This window comes from Strongyloides ratti (genome assembly GCF_001040885.1).
Source record: "Strongyloides ratti genome assembly S_ratti_ED321, chromosome : 2".
Classification (NCBI taxonomy): Eukaryota; Metazoa; Nematoda; class Chromadorea; order Rhabditida; family Strongyloididae; genus Strongyloides; species Strongyloides ratti.
In genome coordinates, this window is record NC_037308.1 from 9,069,125 (window position 1) to 9,087,323 (window position 18,199).

Consider the following 18,199-nt stretch of genomic DNA (forward strand, 5'->3'; position numbering starts at 1 on the left):
ATTTATGACATGTGATATTTTCTCCATAAACAAATAAATAATAAACTTCACGATAAATAATAAATAAATTTTCCATCTAACGAGAATAAGCCTACTTTTTTTTTCATCAAATTAAAGTAAACAAATTGCTGGGGAAATTGAATATATTAAAATTATAGTAATTTTACCAAGGCTAATTTAATTAAAACTTTCTTTGACAAAATGTTACCTGATACTTTTTGAATTGTCTATTAATTTTGATTATCTCTTTTATCAAAAATTAATTTTAATCGTCCTACGAAAAATAATGTTTTTAGAAACTATTTAATTTAATAATTAAAAGAAAAATTTAAAAATAGCACTTTTCACATCTTTTTTTTTATAATAAAATATAGTTATTTCGATTTATGATCATTATAAAAAAAATATTTTAACTTTGTCATTCTTTTAATAAATAATTATTCTAACCAAATAAACAATAAAAAATTTAAAAAAAAAATTTATTATCATAAAAAAATACTTATTCTGTTTAAGAAATAATATTAACATATTTTTAATGGACATACAAGTTTTCCTGTTTCTAATGCTACACTGAATATACAAAATGCTACATATGACACAATCATAATAACACCAAAAATTTTATTCATTTTCCATTGAGATATTGCTATTGCTATAACTAAAACCACTAGCATGATAAAAAGCATACCAACAGAACATACTAAACCATGGGAAGAAACTGATACATACTTAGCCGGAACTTGTGATGTAAGATTTTCCTTGGCAAAAAATAATAACCATGGTACTGGGAGCCTAGAAATAATTTGGTAAAAAAAAATAATTAAATTATTTATATAGTATTTATAAAAAAAAATATCTTACCCTACACAGACATCAAAAATGTTACTTCCAATTGAACTACTAACTGCCATATCACCAAGTCCTTTTCTGGCAACAATAACACTTGTTATTAGATCAGGAATACTAGTACCGGCAGCAAGAATTGTTAATCCAATTACTTCTGTTGGGATGACAAAAGTTTCACCAATTGTATTTGCCCACCAAACCATTAGATAGGAAAAAAATGCTATCCACATAATTGATAAAATAAAAGTTACTGGAAACCATTTTTTACATTCTTCTTTTCTTACATCAGGTACAGTAACCCATAAAGGGAAAAGTATTGGGGCAAGAGATAGATATATTATTTGTTTATGCCATATATCTGGCCATGACATATCTAAAGGTTTCTCTTCTGTCTCTTCTAAAATTTCTTTTAAAGCATCTATTTCAGCTTTTGTTGATCTTCTATCACTTAAACCTCTTGAGTCATTTCTTCTAATAACTGTTGAAGTTGTTGTTTGAGATGAATTATTAACATTTCCTTTAATAGTTGTTTTCATTGTGGCAAATTCTTTATCACTACTATTTGAAACACCAACATTATGATACTCTTTTCCTTGAATATTTTCATTCATTGAGGTATTTTCTGATCCCTCTCCTTCAGTTAATGGATCCAAAGTATGTGACATTAATTGCATTATACCATTTCTAAACATAGCACCGGAATGTAATATTGGAATTGATTGCCTTCTTGATGATACTGAACTTTTTCTAACACCAGCAAAACTTCCAGATCTTGTCATATTTGTTAAATCACCATTTTGATATGACTGTCCCTCATATTGTTGATGATCTTCTGTTTTATTATTTCTAATTAATGGGTTTTCAACAACTTTACCTTCTTCAACACTACCAATAATACCATTTCTTTTATCTTCCTCAATTTCATTTTCTTCATCATCTATTGGTAATTGTCCAAGTAATTTAACTTTAACCCAACTTTCAACACTTCCATTAAATTTCATAAAAAGTGCATATACAATATAAACAACAAATAGCATACCAGCTTCCCACCATAAAATTTTTTCATCAAGAAAAAAAACTACCAACATAAACAATGATCCAATATAAAAAGTAACATCACGAAATAATGGCCACCATGTTAAATGGAGGACAGTCTTTGAAAATAAAGTACAAAAAGCTAAAACACAAAGAATATTAAAAGTGGCACTACCAACAATAGTACCAATTCCAACATTATTTTGAGCAATAAAAACTCCTATAACTGAGGTAAAAAATTCAGGTGCAGACCCACCAGCAGCCATAAATGTTGCCCCAGCCACATCTTCAGAAATGTCAAATTTTTCTGTTATAACTGATAAGGAGGGTACAAAAAATTCATCACAAACTATTGCCAAAGCAATAAACATATATATTAATCCAACCAAATGAAGGATAACTAAAAAAGAAAAAAGAATAATAATATTGATGATGATAATGTTTATATTTTATAATATAATCTTTATAAATATAAAGATTAATATATAAGTAAATAATAATTTTTTTTATTATAATAATAAAACATAACATAACAACAAAATATTAACACATTAATAATAAATTACTAATAAAAGAACAACAAATTAAATTAATTTGAAGTACAAAAAAGAAAGACAATTAAAATGTTAGTATAATAATATAAAAAAAATATATGAAAATAGTTAAAAAAAAAAACATACCAGCTCCTCTTTGGCGTTGTTGAAGAGAAAAGTAATCAGGAGGAAATTGGGAATCATCTTGAATAATAACATCTTTAATTCCCTCTTGACTATTTATATAACTAATATTTCTAAAAAAAAAATGATATTTAGTTAGTTGTTTAAAATATATTTATAACAATATTTTTAGTATACTTTATATATATATATACTATATATATATGCTATACTTCTTATAAAGACAAGTAATATGATATTTATTTTTATAAAAATATATTGAAAAACATACTTTATTTCACATTGTGACGTAAGAAAATTAAAAAATCCATTTTTTGTAGATTGTGGGATAGTTAAACTATCCTCAATATTACGTTTATATCTTCTATTTTCTTGATAAAATGCCAAAGATGGTTGTGATTTTATATTAAAAATTTCCAAAATAGTTATAATAGAAAAAGATATTATTAAAAGTGAGGGAAATAATATTCTTTTTAATTTCAAATACCTTTTCATAATATCATCTATAAAAAAAAATATATGATAATAAAAAAAATATTGAAATATTATAAAGTAACGTGAATAAATTATATTAAATATTTATGATAATATATAAAGTTTTTTAAAATTATATTCTTAACAAAGATTAATATTTTATTACTCTATTCACTAAATTTTAACAATATCATTCAAATTTTTTTAATAAAATATTAGTAAGATATATTTTATGTATATTTAGTTTACTCAAGTTTAACAGATTTTATCTTTTTTATTTAAATAAACAAAAAAAATAATAAAAACTTATATTATGATAATAGTGAAGATAAAAATATAAAAATCTAAATTATCAATCAAAGTCAAATGCATTTTTGACTATATACTCACAATCTTCAATATAATTTTTTTTTTGCCTATAAAAAAGTTTTTTATCCATTCTGTATTTTTTTTTTATTAAATCTCATTGAAGAACATCTACTTTTTTTTTAAAAGAAAAAAAATACTTTTTTAAACTCAAAAATAAACAAAAATCTCAATTATTTTGTTCACTTAAAATATATTAATCCATAGATATAGAAATATCTAAAAAATATTCCTGTATGGGGATGACGTATTATTGGAAAAAAAAGAAGAATAATGTTAAAAAATTTTTAAAGATAGCATTAAATTTACATCTATTTTTAACTACATTATAATAATTTTAAAAAGAAAAGTAATAATTGAGTAAGTATTCTTATTCAGTCTAGAAGAATAGAATAAGATTAATCTTTTACAACTGTGATTAGTATCATTCTTTCATCAAGATTTGATAATACTATAAGAAAAAGAAGTATTTATCTATATTTGGGGTAAAATAATAAAAAATAAATAAAGATAGTTAGAAATATTTAATGTGTTTGAAAAAAAAAGAATATATATATATAAATATATATTTTTGGTAAAACTTTTTTTTTTGCCTTTGTTTCTGTAATATTTTTTAAATACACTACAAAGTGTAAAAAGTATAATTTTCTTAGTCATATTTTTTTTTAAATAGTAATAATAAATAATAATAATAATAATAGGAGTAAGACTTTTAAATTTTTTAGCTATTGACATATGCCAAAAAATGAATACTATTATTCATAATAATAATAATAAAATAAGAATAAAAAGAACTTATAAAAATGTATTTATTTTAAATAAATTTAACAAATATCTTTCTAAATAAATTATTTTAAGTAACATAGAAGGTAGTAAATTAAAAAAAAAAATTTTACAAGTACATTTTATAATGGATTAAATAATGATATATTAAATAGGAATCAAAATGAAAAGTAAATTGAAAGTGAAGAAATAAAATAAATATTAGACTTTTCTTACAAATACCAACCAAAAAAATATATGAATTTTATATATTCTTTCTATTAATATTATTATTCTTTTATAAAATAATTAATAGAATATATTAAATGTTTTTATATACCAATACAAAAATCATATAAAGTTATGAATATAAAAAAAAAACAATAGCTTTGTTAATATATCTTTTAAGAAGAAACAAAATAATAAAATAAGTAATATTAATATTTAAAGAAATATTATATATATGTAGATATCAAATATGTATGCTTCAAAAAATTAACTTTTTGATTTTTAAAACAATAGATAGTTTAAAAAAAATTCTTTTAAAATGTTACACTAAATTGTTAAAAGATAAATATTAAAAATTTAAAATATTTTAATACAATATAAGTAATAATAATAACAATTTTTACAAAATTTTATTTTTTTTTTTTATTCAATAGTTGATATAATTAGAGAAATATTTATAAAAATCCCCTTTAAGTCACTATTTCCTTTTATAATAATAGTAGGTGGTTCTTTACTTAATAAAAGCTTTTAAAATATTGTTAAATAAAAAGAAAAATTATTAAAAAGAAAATAATGTAAAAAAATTTTTTTTTTTTTGTTATAAAAATAATGAATAAAATTATATTTAAAGACTATTATTTGAAGATAAGAAGAATGATATATAGATTGTGATTAGGAAAAAAAATCTCCTGCTGTTGTGTTTATCCACAAGTTGTTCAAAGTTCTGTTTATTGTATATTTGTATTTTTTTTTTTTCATTTACATCATAATTTAAAGTTTGTCAATGACTTATTTTAACATTAAATGAAGAATTATGTTAAAAATGATGAAGATAAGGAAGTGTATTTTGATCAATTTTTTTTTGTTAAAAAAAATACTAGAATAAAAAATAGTATAAAAAAAAAAGATATTGGTCAGAGATGCCTTTAAGAGGAAAAAATATACATCTTCTAAAATTATTTTATCATATATACTTGAAACTATAAATTTATTAACATAATAAATCTAAAGATATAATTTTATGGCCTTTCTTTAAATTTAAAGTATTGGTAAAATTAAAAAATCATAATAAATAGAAATTTTTAAGTATATAAAAATTTTCTTTACAAAGTTTCTATTTTCTTAAAAATATTTATTTAAACTCTCTTTAAAATAAATTATAGTTATATATTTTTATAAAAAGACACTTTCTTTAACGTAAAGAGGACATATAATAAATATATAATATTTATTGAAGAAAAAAAAAATAATATAGTAAGGTAAAGAAAAATTGATAAAATGATATTAAGTATGTATAACGTGAACCAAATGAATTATTATAAATATTTAAATAAAATAAAAATGTTTAATATTTTTATAAGTTGCGCAGGATAACTTTTATTATTTAAAAGAAACAAATTTTATAAAGTTTGCCATCAACATATTCCATAACTTTTAGCTTTGAGGAATGTTTGTTAACAAAAAAAAAGCATATTTTAAAAGTTATTATTAAAATGTTTTTCATAAAAAAAATTTTTTTTTTATAAGTATTAAATAAATATATAGACATAACATTTATAAAAATGAGCGTGATTTGAGGAAAACATATTATATCTGCCAAAATGATATATAGTCTTAACAGAAATATTATAAAAGTAGTTTTACTTTTGAATATATTTAAACTCCTTCATTGATTTTAATATTTTTATTATAAAAAGATATAATAAATCATTCAACCATTCAAGATTGTCCTTTTCTTATCAGTTAAATATTAAGCAAGGAATCATTTAAAATTATGGGATTAAGTTTTATCTAGTCTTTTTTATTTTTACATACTTACTCATCATAAGAGTAATAAATATTTCTCTATCCTCAAATTCTTTATTTTATCTATTGTTGTTAGTAATTCCATTCTAAGTTTATTAAAATAATCTGAAATGAATAGTATTTTTTTATTACCTAACATGGGACTTGTTGAAAATATAAAATTAATTAAAACAAAAAAATATTTTATTCATTTATACTATTAATTTTATTTTACAGTTGTATTTTAAACTTTAATTTTCAAATAATTTAATTAAAAATCCTTTTAAAACAACATAAAAATCAGACATTAAAAATTAAAAAGAAAAAATGAAACAATTTTTTTTTTAAATTTATTATATCCATAAATATCCAATTGTGAATAATTATCACACTATAATTAAAAAAAAGCAACCCATATTAAAAAATCTAATATTAATACATTAAATATTCATATGTATTTACAAAAAAAAAAATTTTTTTTTTTATAATTAATAATAATTCATATAACTATAATCATAATATATTTTTTTTTAAGATTATATGTTTTAATAATTAAAGAGAAAAGAAAACCCAAAATATAAAGATAATATTTAAAAAAAAGGATAAAAAATAAAAGAAATTATTACTTAAAATTGAAGAAATGATTAAGGATAAATAAAAATACAAGGAAAAAATAAGTTTATATGCTTTAAATGTAATTCCTTTAAAATTATATTTTCCTTAATCAACATTGCTAAATCAGGCAAGAGTTAAATAAGAGACATTAAATTTCTTTAAAACTCTCCTCAATGAGAAAAAAAGTTGATATAGTATATTTATAAATATGGAAGGAGAAGAGGGGGGGGGGAGATATATAAAAATGTATATTTTAAAAGTTAACAGTAAAAAGAAATAGTAAAAGATAATAAATTAGATTTTTAAAGTTTAGTTATCATTTTTAGAAATGATGATGTAAATGATTAGGTAAAATTGATTAAATTTATATTGAAAAAAGAAGTAAAGAAATCTTGAAGAAAATAAGAAAAAAAAAAATTTTTTTCTATTCACAAGTTTATATCTTCCTCTATATAAAAACATATAGTTAAAAAGATAAACAAGTAAAATAAGTTGATGAGAAAAATAAAGATGTCAAAAATTATAACAAATATTCAATAAACATACCAATATCAATAAAAAGATCTTTATAATAACTTTTTTTTTATTTACTAATATTTATTATTGAAAGGGTATTATTAAAGTAAAAAAAATAATATTTTTGAGATCATAATTATGAAATATTTTTAAATATATACTAGAAAAAATTTATTTTTTAAATATGCATATCATAATTAATAACCGCACTGTTATAAAAAATAAAAAAAAATTTTTTTTTCTAATTATTTAAAAAAACCAAAAATTAATTTTTTTTTAAAATTTTTTAAAAAACATTATTAAAAGAAAATGAATAATTTTTATTAAAATATATTATATTTTATTATTAAATTCTATAAAATAGCAAATGTACCATATTTAAATATATGTTGAAAGCTTTTAAGATAACAGATTATGGAAAATTTTAAGGATTCTGATAATGACAAACAATTTATAAAAGAATATTTTATAGTTAACTGTTACAAATATATATATATATATATATAAATATGTTATATTAATTTGTTTAGAATTTTTTACTTCTCTAAAAAATTGTAATTAGCATTTTTATCAAACTTTTAAAAAATACCAACTTGATAGAAAAAAAAAATAATAAAAAAAACATAAGTGATATTAATTGATTTTTTTTAATAAAAAAAAATGATGTCTACATAAAAGTATTATAAAATGATTTTTAAAAAAATTTATAGCTCAAAAAAAAAACACTTTCATCATTTAAAATCTTTTTTAGAATTAATAAATATTTCAATTTTATATCTCTTTAAGGTTTATAAAAATAAGATAAACAAAAAATATATATTTTTTTACAATATTTAAACTATTTTTTACAAACAAGTAAATAACTTTTAAAATATTAAATTAGTTTTATAAGATAAATAACTTAAGAATAATTTATTTCAAATAAATTAAAATAAAACATTGATGTTATTTTTTATTATTAAAAAAATATTTCTGAGAAAATAAAATATATTTTTTATATTACATTTTTTTTAATAATTTACAGGAAAAAAAAAAGATCATTTTATTAGCATTTACAAATACAACATTTGAATATTGTAATTATAAAAAAAAATCAGTTTTCCATCTGTTTACATTTAATATAAAACATCAATGAAAAATTTTAATTTAAAAAAAGGATAACTCAATCATTTTTTCATTTTTTTTTTGTAACAATTTCTCAGAAGTTATATAAATAAACAAGAACACATCTGGAGTAATTTAAACGAGGAAATATGAAATAAACATATAAAAAATATAATAAATTTAATTTTTTTTTATATCTCAAAAGAAAATGGTATTATGGGAATGTATTTTTTATTTTTTTTTTCGATGGATACCTTCTTTGCATATTACAAAATACCTTTTTCCATATTTAAAAACATACTATTAAAACATAATTCTACTTCCATTTGTTAAGCTTATATAAATATCAATAATAATTTTCATTCTATCACCCAAAAAGAAAAAAAATATTTAATTATAGAAATCATTAAAAATTTACCATAAAACATTCACTACTCATTTAAAAAGAAGAGAGGAAAATTAAAAAAAAAATTTGTTGTATAAAATAATAAATAGAAACTATTAAATTTTCAAATACCATAAAATGAATATTTGAGTGGTAAATAGTTTAAAAAAAATATATTTATATATATATTTATACCAAAAAAAGAAAACGAGAACTATAAATTAATTGAAGAGTGAGAAAAATTTAACAAGAAATAAACAAATAGTTTTGGGTTAAAAGTAAGTAAAAGGAGAAAATGGGGTATTAATCAAATTTATTTATATAACAGATTTCCTTATCTGATTTATCCTTTTTTTGTTCTTTAACATTTATCTAAATTTTTATATAAAATATAAAAAAAAAATTTTATAAAAAAAATCTCTTGTAAGAATTAGATATCAATTTTTATCAAAAGATATATGAAAAAAATTAAAATTGAATATATATCTTTAAGTGAATAAATTTAATTTATAAAAGATATTTTTTTTAGAAATATAAACGTTAAGATTCATTAAACATTTTTTAAAATACATGTACTTTGTTTCAAAATATAAAATAAAAAGAATTTTTTGAAGTAAAAAATAGCATGTTTCATGAATGAGGATAAAATTAAACTGAATTTTTACCTCAAATATTTGTTTTTTAAAAAAAAAATTTCATTTTTTTTTTCATAACCAAAAACACAATAAAAATTTCTTCTTTTCCTCCGTTATTACTTGCAACTGAAAAATTTACTTATTTTTTTATTTTATTACTACACGATTGTCATAATAAAAAAAAAACTAATAATAAATTATTTTTATTCGTTAACAATTTTGTTTTTTTACAACTGTAAAACTATTTTTTTGGTAGAATATTTTATGCAAAAACAATTTTTAAGAAAAGAATATTAAATTGTATCAATACATTTTAGAATTACAATATAAACAACTTTTTTTTTCTTATATAATATAATTTCATTTTAAATAAATCTTCTAATTAGAGAGTCTTATTAATATGATTAATATTTTAATACATATTAAATTTTCCACATTCTAATTATATAACCTAAAATAGTAGAGTAAAATGTTGTCTTTGTTTTGATTCATTCAAAGATTATTTTGGTTATTTGGTAACTTGATGAAGAGCATGAGCCAAATATTCAACATTTTTTGATGAAACACCAGCTACCGAAATACGGCCATCTTTTGTAAGATAAATTGAATATTCGTTTGTAAGTTTACTAACCTAAAATTAGCATAAATTATTAGTTTATAAAAATTTTTTTTATAAATATGATAAAACATACTTGTTCTGGAGTTATTCCCGTATAACAGAACATGCCAATTTGATTTGTAATATGTTCCCAGTTACGAGAACTTCCTTCCTTTGCTAACAAACTTTTAAGTTGTTTTCTCATTGAAATAATGCGGTCAGCCATTGTTTTGACATCTGTTAACCATTGTTCTTTAAGAGAAGGATCTGTCAAGATTTCTGTTGCTATACGTGCTCCATGAATTGGGGGATTTGAAATAACAGGCCTTATTTGAATCTTCAACTGGGACATAACTCTGTCTGCTTCATCTTTATCTGGGCAAATAATTGAATAAGCACCAACTCTCTCACCATAAAGTCCCATATTTTTGGCAAAAGATTGAGCCAAACAAAGATTATGTCCTTTCTTAGCAAAGTATCTAACTGCTTGAGCATCCTTAATAATATCACCAGAAGCAAAACCTTGGTATGCCATATCAAAGAATACAAATAATTCTTTTGATCTAACAACTTCTTCAATTTTTTGCCATTGTTCAAATGTTGGATCAACACCAGTTGGATTGTGAGCACAAGCATGTAAAAGGATAATAGAACCTTTTGGAATTTTTGATATATCCTCTAAACATCCTTTCTCATCAAAACCACAAGTATTTTTATCATAATAACGATATTGTTTAACTTCAACTCCAGCATGTTTAAAAATTGGAACATGATTTCCCCATGTTGGAGCAGGTTGATAACAAACTTTAGGTCCAGAATGAAAAGCTGATAAAAAATTAGAACCAACTCTTAAAGCTCCAGTACCAGAGATACTTTGAACAGTAGCATTTCTTTTTTCACTAAGTACAGTGCTATCCTCTCCAAAAGCAAGTTGAGCAGCTTTCTTGGTAAATTCTGGTAATCCAGCAATTCCAGCATACTCTTTATCAAGTTCCTTCTCTACAATTCTTTTTTCAGCAGCTCTAACAGATGGTAATACCCATGGTTTTCCTTGATCATCACGATAAGCACCAACTCCCAAGTTGATTTTCTTCTCATTTTTATCTTTTTTGTAGGCCTCAGTTACACCAAGAATAGCATCTGGTGGTCCCATAGGAACATCCTTAAACCATCCTGATAATGGACGTGTAGATGTAATGGTAATTACTTTAGGAATACGAGACAACATTATCTATGCTAAAAAAAAAAGAAGTAAATATTTCTGATATATATTATAATATAATGTGTATGTATTTAATTTGGAAATAATAAAAGAAGTAACGACCAGTTAACATAAAAATAAAAAAAAAATACTCATTAAAATATTTATTACAATTGTAACATATTGATGTTATAATTTATTCGATTTTTTTATTTATACTATATAAACTCCTGTACAAATAATGAAATGCTATTTTATATAAGCAAAGAAATACCAAAATTAAACATTTAAAAATTATTTCAATGTAAAGTAAAGTTATTCTATATAAAAATTAAAATAATAATGCTTGGCATCTGGGAAAGAAAATTAAAACTAACTATTTTATTGATTTTAGAGTATAATAAAATTGAGATATTCTTTTTTTTAATTTGTATAGAATACTTAGAGAATGAAAACATATTTGTAAAACTCACGTAGCACTTTTATTTTTTTTTTCTCTGAACCTTATTTTCAAAGCTAAAATTTTTATAACACTAAGGAAATAGACTCACTACAAATATGTTAAATTCGTATTTCAACATATAATAAGTGGAAAAAAAGTTCGTCCTCATATATAAACTATGCTAATGCTTGTAAATTGGTGCGTTCTTAAAAAATTGTACTAATTTAAAATATATTTAGGATTTTAGAATTAACTACTTAATGTGTAGCAAATTAACTACTACGTAAAAAAAATATTGCTTAAAAAGAGAAAGTAAAAATCACTTTGGTATAATGTTTATAAAAAAAAGAGTAACTAATATTATATTATACTATAAAAAAAATGCAATACTTAGCTGTAAAATATTAAACTTGTGAAAGCAAAAAATTTTAGTTATTATAAAGTGTGTTGGAAGAATTTCTCAAGGCAATAATAATTTTACTTTGTTTCTAGATGGCAAGAAAAATGTCCATATTTTACAGTTACAATATTTACACAAACTTCAAAAAATATGATATGTTTCAATAAAAAGAGTAGATACATAATCACTTCTAAAGTATAATATTTCAATGCAATTAATGCCTCTAGATATGAATCTTCTTACAATATTTAAAAAAAAAGGTAAGGTAGTATTTTTAAGCATCATATTGGTACATAAAAATAATATTCAAATTAGATGACAACAATATAACTAATAAGCAAATTTAATATTGAAATAATATAAAAAAATAACACTAAATTAGCATTTAAAATTAAATATATAATAACACCTTATAAGTCAAGACTGTCGTCTAATATTTTTTTTTATTCTACACAGAAAACCATAATTTCTCTTTAGCATTTTTCTACCATTATTTTATTCTCTACTTTGTATTACGTGGCGTTTTAAATATTTACTATAAAGTATTTTTATCTAATTTTACACTATTAATGCATCTACAATATTTTATTTTAAAAAAAGTTTATTTAACGATGCCAACTTCCTAGTTAAAAATTTTTGACTATTCCTACTATTATCTTACATTCAAAGTAAAAATGATCTTTGATCTTACTAGTCAACTTGAGGAAATTCTGAATTTTTTTTTCTAATAAATTTTTGTTGGTTCATATATATTAATCATAAAAAAATTAATTAAGTAGTAAATATATTTCAACATAATTTTAATAAAATGATAATAATTGTAAGATGATGATATTTCTAATATAATGACAATTATTTTATTCGTTGTTCTTTATATATATATTTTTTATGATGATTTTATAATAAAGTCAAACCACATATTTATATATTTTTAAAGTATGGCTCCAATTACAGAAAAAAACTTATCAATGGTAAATATTGGTTTATTGTCATTAACATCACGCAATGGAACAAGATTAACAACTCTCTTGTCGGAGGTTAAAGATCTCATTAGAAAAAGATTATACATACGTGTAGAAAAATATGATAATTTAATTCATGAAATACCATATATTTATTTAGAAGCAACAAAAGTATGCCCACATCTTGATGTACGTGTTTTGTTAGATCCAAGAAAAGAAATTAATTATCAGGTATTTATTGGAGATAATGATGTTGATGAAAAAAATATTGCCATAAAAAATTTTAAAGAATATAAAAAACCTTATGATGCTGTTGTTATTGGTGGTACTTTTGATAGACTTCATAATGGTCACAAAGTTCTTATTAGTACTGCTATTCTTCATGCTTCAAAATATGTTGTAACAGGTGTAACAAGAGGTGACATGAATAAAAGTACTTTATATTTTTTTATTTCTAAATATATATATATTTTTTTTTATAGAAAAAATATTGTATGAATTAATGGAAAGTTTTAATGACAGAAAAAAGGGAGTTGATGAATTTATAGAGGATGTTAGTATAGGAATTGAAAGTAGAAGTGAAGGTATAATAGATCCTTTTGGTCCCAGTATTGTTGATCCAAACTTACAACTTATTGTTACCAGTGAAGAAACCAAAAAAGGTGGTGATATTGTTAATTGTAAACGTAAAGAAAAAGGTCTTTCAACTCTTGATACTTATGTTATTCCTTTAATTGACCAAGCTGATGATATTTTAAAAGAAGCTAAGTTAAGTTCTTCAGCTAAAAGAAGATCTTTACTAGGAACTATTTTAAAAGAACCTTCATTGAAAAATATTCCTTCTTCTCCTTATATTATTGGAATTACTGGTGGTATTGCTTCTGGAAAATCAACAATTGCTGAATTTTTAATGGCAAATAATATTGAAGTAATTGATTGTGACAAATTAGCTCATATTTTATATGATGAAAGTGAAAATCTTAAGAAAGGAATTGCAAAAGAATTTGGAGATAATGTTTTAAATGATAACAAAATTGATCGAAAAATTCTTGGATCAATAGTTTTTAGTGATAAAAATAAGTTGAAAAAACTTAATGAAATTGTATGGCCTAAAATTGCCGAAAGAGCTAAAGAGATTATTAAAAAAAGTAAATCTCCTATCATTGCAATTGATGGTGCTGTTCTACTTGAAGCAAATTGGGATAGTTTCTGTCATCAAGTTTGGACAGTTTTTGTTCCAAGAGAAGAAGCTATTCAAAGAGTTATCAAAAGAAACGGTTTATCAGAAGATGAAGCAATTAAAAGAATAGACAGTCAAATAGGAATAGAAGAAAGATTATCTAAAAGTAATGTTGCATTATGTTCTCTCTGGGATAAATCTGAAACTAGAAGACAAGTATCATTAGCTTTAGAGACAGTTAAAAAATGCTACATTGGGAAATAATTTTTTTTTATATTTGAATAAAATCTTTTACAATTTACATAAAAAAAAACTATGTATTAGTAAATTCTTCAGTTATATCTAAAGCTTCTTTTATAATTTCCAAACATTCATCTGAACCTTTCCTACATTCTGGTGAAACATATGTAAAGTTAAGAAATCCATGACATAAATTATTCAGCAATTTGACTCTCTTGACTTTTCCACCAATTTCTTTTAACTTTTTAGCAAAAGATATTGTATCATCGAGAAGTGGGTCTAAATGGCATCCTATAAAGTAAGTTGGTGGGAATTTCACTAGATATTTCTCATCAGCATACATTGGTGAAATTTCGGGATTTCTTGGAATCTGAATTTTTAACAATTCATCTATTGCCGTTCTTTCCTGGGTAGCTTTATTTTGTTTGTCAAGTGCAGCTTCTTGAGATGTCATAGAGAAAGAACTTCTTAATTTTTCTTTGTCTTCATGTCCTATAGGTTTCTTTGCACTCTCGAACCAATCATTGAAATTATCAATAGCATAAAAAGCTGCCAATGACGCAGTTCTAACAATACTCGCACTTAATGATCTTCTTTTTTCTCTTATTGGTGTTTTTAATTCAAATTGTTTATTTTTCACCTCATCAACTTCTTCAAAAACATCATTATTCTCATTTAATATTGCATCATGATCATTCAAAAGTATAAAATTTTCCTTGAAATGTTGAATCAACGAACTATCGAAATTTCCAGAAGATAAAACAATGTAATCAGGATTACTACCAACTTCAACATTTTGCGTTTGATTAAATACATCTTCCTCTATATCATTTTCTGGATTATTCATAGTGTTTGAAGAAAATGTTGCATCCATAGAAAAAGAGGAATTAAGTGTAGTGTCAAAAAAATTTCTAAGTGTACTTGAGTGATTTATAGGATTTAAATAATCCATTAACTGACTATTTCTAAATTCTTCCATATAACTTTCTACATTATTTCTTTCAGTTTCAATAAAATCATCAATTTTTGATAGTAGAGGTACTTTATTAATAGGGATATCTCCCATAGTATAAGCAGTTAGGCATCTCAATAACATTCCTACATGAAGAAGGGGATCCATAAAACTTAATAATCTTGATGGTGATGGTAAATATTGGAAAAGAAATGGTGTATAAATAGGCACTAATGCATCTGGCATTCTTTTTACATTCAAACTTATTAATCTCATTGTAACAGAAGTAATTAAATTTCCACCGGCTGAATCACCAACAAAAACTATTTTTTCACCTGTCCATCCAAATTTATGGGGATAATTTATTACATAAGCATAGGCATACAAAACTTCTTCTATTGCATTAGGATAAGGACTTTCTGGAGCAAGTGAATAGTCTATTGAAATAATTGGACAATTTGATTGTTTAGCCCATGAACGAAGATAACATTCATGAGATTTAGATGATGTTGCAAGGTAACCACCACCATGACAATGTAATATTAAATACGGTGACAATGGATTAGTTTTGTTTCCACTCTTCTTACTAATATTTAAACGATGTAATGAAGAAATCATACGATATTTAATAGCATGAGATTCTTTTGTTGTTGAAGGTATTGGTATAACAACCTTCTCACCTTCTATAGTTTCTAATGTTAAATTATATAGTGTTTCAATTGAACGCATCTCACATACAGCCATAACAATACCAAGCCATTTTGGAATAGTAGCATATTCAGGTAAATTCCAAAATCCTTTACAAAATTCAATATCAGCTTCTTTGATAATATCAACTATTTTCAATGCTCTTTCCTCTGGTGAAATCATATATTTTGCTGAGTTAACTATCATATCCAAAGGACCATTCTTTTTTTCACAAGCTATACTATATGAAGCAAAAAATGTACATATTACTTTAAACATTTTTGCAATAGAGGGACAAAATTGTAATCCTAATGGTCTACTATAAAAACAAGAAGCATCAAATCCCTTAACAGTTTTAAAAACACTAATATATGAAGTGTAATCACCAATATCAATTGGTGGAAAAAGACTATTACCCTCATTATAATCAATGGAACCTATTAATTGTTGTGTTGAGAGAATCAAAAAACGAAAAACAGCCATATAATTTTCAAGTTCTTTTGTAAAATATGATATTCTAAAAATAAGATTCTTAGAATGTTCCAGACAAGTTCTTAAAACTGAAATAACATGCAAAATTGCAGTGTCATAGATACAAACTATTGATCTAAAACCATTTCCTGGAGTTAATTTATCGTAATCAAATTTTGGAGCTATTTCAACAATTTTAAGAAGTGATGACAAAATCAATGGAGATGATTCAGACAACTCACGGCAAACATCAACTAATCTTGTTGCATATGAAGATTGATTTTGTGTATCAAATTCATTTATTGTTTTAATACATAACTAAAAAAAAATAAAAATATAACTTAGTTTAAATTTTTATTACCCCTTCCATGAATTTAAAAACATCCTCTCTGTTAACTGAAACTTTTTGATTCTCCAAAATAGTCATAATTTTATTTTAGATAAGTTGTTAGAATATAAATGATAAGTTAGTCTGTTATAAAAAAAATAACTAAACTATAGATATCAATGAAAAGTGTGATATACTTCAAAATAATGATGACAAACGGATGGTTAAAAAAAATAGCTTGAAGAAAATTTAATCTTATTATATAAAAATGGGTTAACAAAAATTTGTTGTATCGAATGTTTAAGTGAGGTATATACATCTAAATTTTTATTACCAATAAAAGTAAATGTGTAAAAAACATACATGAAATAAGGGTGTTTTTTTTTTCAATTGTTTTTATAAATCTTTAAAAATATGTAAAAGGAGAACATTGAAAAATAACTAATTTGTAGGGGAAATGTAAGTAATTTGAAATGGTAATATTTTTCTTACAAACCATTGCCGTTCTTTTTGTTTATAATTTTTAAACTTTTACCTATTGAGAAATTTTTGTTTTTAAAAATTTCTACATGTCTGTACCCGAGGTAGACATAGTTTCTATCAAATATTCACTGTTTATTACTAATTAATTGATAATAAAATCAATGTCTTTACCGTTTAATAATATTTTTTTTAGTTTATTTTTTAATATAGTATTTTTTTATTTATTTTATATACTTGTTAGATACATTTTTGTTTTATTTTTATAAAAAAAATAATAGTAATTTAATTTCCTTTTTTTCAGAAGATGGCAACTTTATACTAGTTTTAAAAATTTTTTCAAGAATCTTCTAATATAACAATAACAAAATTTTAGTTTACAAAAAGCTTTAGAATATGTGATATTCCTTAATTTATTGTTATTTATAATCAAATAAAAATTTGTATATCAAATTGACATTTATATTAAAAGTATAAAAATATTTATATTATTTTTTTAATAATTCTTATTTTGATCCTTGGTATTTGTTAAAAAGGGATAATATTTTTATAATAAAAAGTATGACTAATAATGATAATAAATTTTTTTTATCTTCTGTTTTATATCTTCTAAGATAAAAGAAAAGACAAAAATAAAGATTAGTTACTTATTACATTTCATTAACAAAATTTATTCTTTAAATGTTAAAGAATAACTTTTATTCTTTTAAGAAGAATAAAATATTTATTGAAAGGTAAAATAAAGAAATTAAATGAGAGTATAAAAATGTGTAATTTTTTTTTCTAACTTTTTGATAATTATAAATAGATTTTACACAAAAAATATACTG

The 18,199-nt window shown here is 22.0% G+C and overlaps 4 protein-coding genes across 4 annotated transcripts; 1 reads left to right on the forward strand and 3 right to left on the reverse strand.

Annotated features, from left to right (window-relative positions):
• Positions 1-521: 521 nt before the first annotated feature.
• On the reverse strand, positions 522-3,053 carry SRAE_2000288700 (Sodium/potassium/calcium exchanger 1; the record flags this gene model as incomplete). Its single annotated transcript, XM_024654009.1, has 4 exons — positions 522-792; positions 862-2,281; positions 2,562-2,671; positions 2,830-3,053. The coding sequence occupies 4 exons, from the start codon at positions 3,051-3,053 to the stop codon at positions 522-524; spliced, it is 2,025 nt and encodes a 674-aa protein (XP_024507429.1).
• A 6,883-nt stretch (positions 3,054-9,936) lies between these two features.
• Positions 9,937-11,254, reverse strand: SRAE_2000288800 (Aspartate aminotransferase; the record flags this gene model as incomplete). Its single annotated transcript, XM_024654010.1, has 2 exons — positions 9,937-10,059; positions 10,121-11,254. The coding sequence occupies 2 exons, from the start codon at positions 11,252-11,254 to the stop codon at positions 9,937-9,939; spliced, it is 1,257 nt and encodes a 418-aa protein (XP_024507430.1).
• A 1,023-nt stretch (positions 11,255-12,277) lies between these two features.
• On the forward strand, positions 12,278-14,475 carry SRAE_2000288900 (Bifunctional coenzyme A synthase; the record flags this gene model as incomplete). Its single annotated transcript, XM_024654011.1, has 3 exons — positions 12,278-12,329; positions 13,024-13,464; positions 13,514-14,475. 3 exons carry the CDS (start codon positions 12,278-12,280, stop codon positions 14,473-14,475), a joined length of 1,455 nt encoding a protein of 484 aa, XP_024507431.1.
• Positions 14,476-14,524: 49 nt separating this feature from the next.
• Positions 14,525-16,988, reverse strand: SRAE_2000289000 (Hormone-sensitive lipase; the record flags this gene model as incomplete). Its single annotated transcript, XM_024654012.1, has 2 exons — positions 14,525-16,879; positions 16,923-16,988. 2 exons carry the CDS (start codon positions 16,986-16,988, stop codon positions 14,525-14,527), a joined length of 2,421 nt encoding a protein of 806 aa, XP_024507432.1.
• Positions 16,989-18,199: the final 1,211 nt, after the last annotated feature.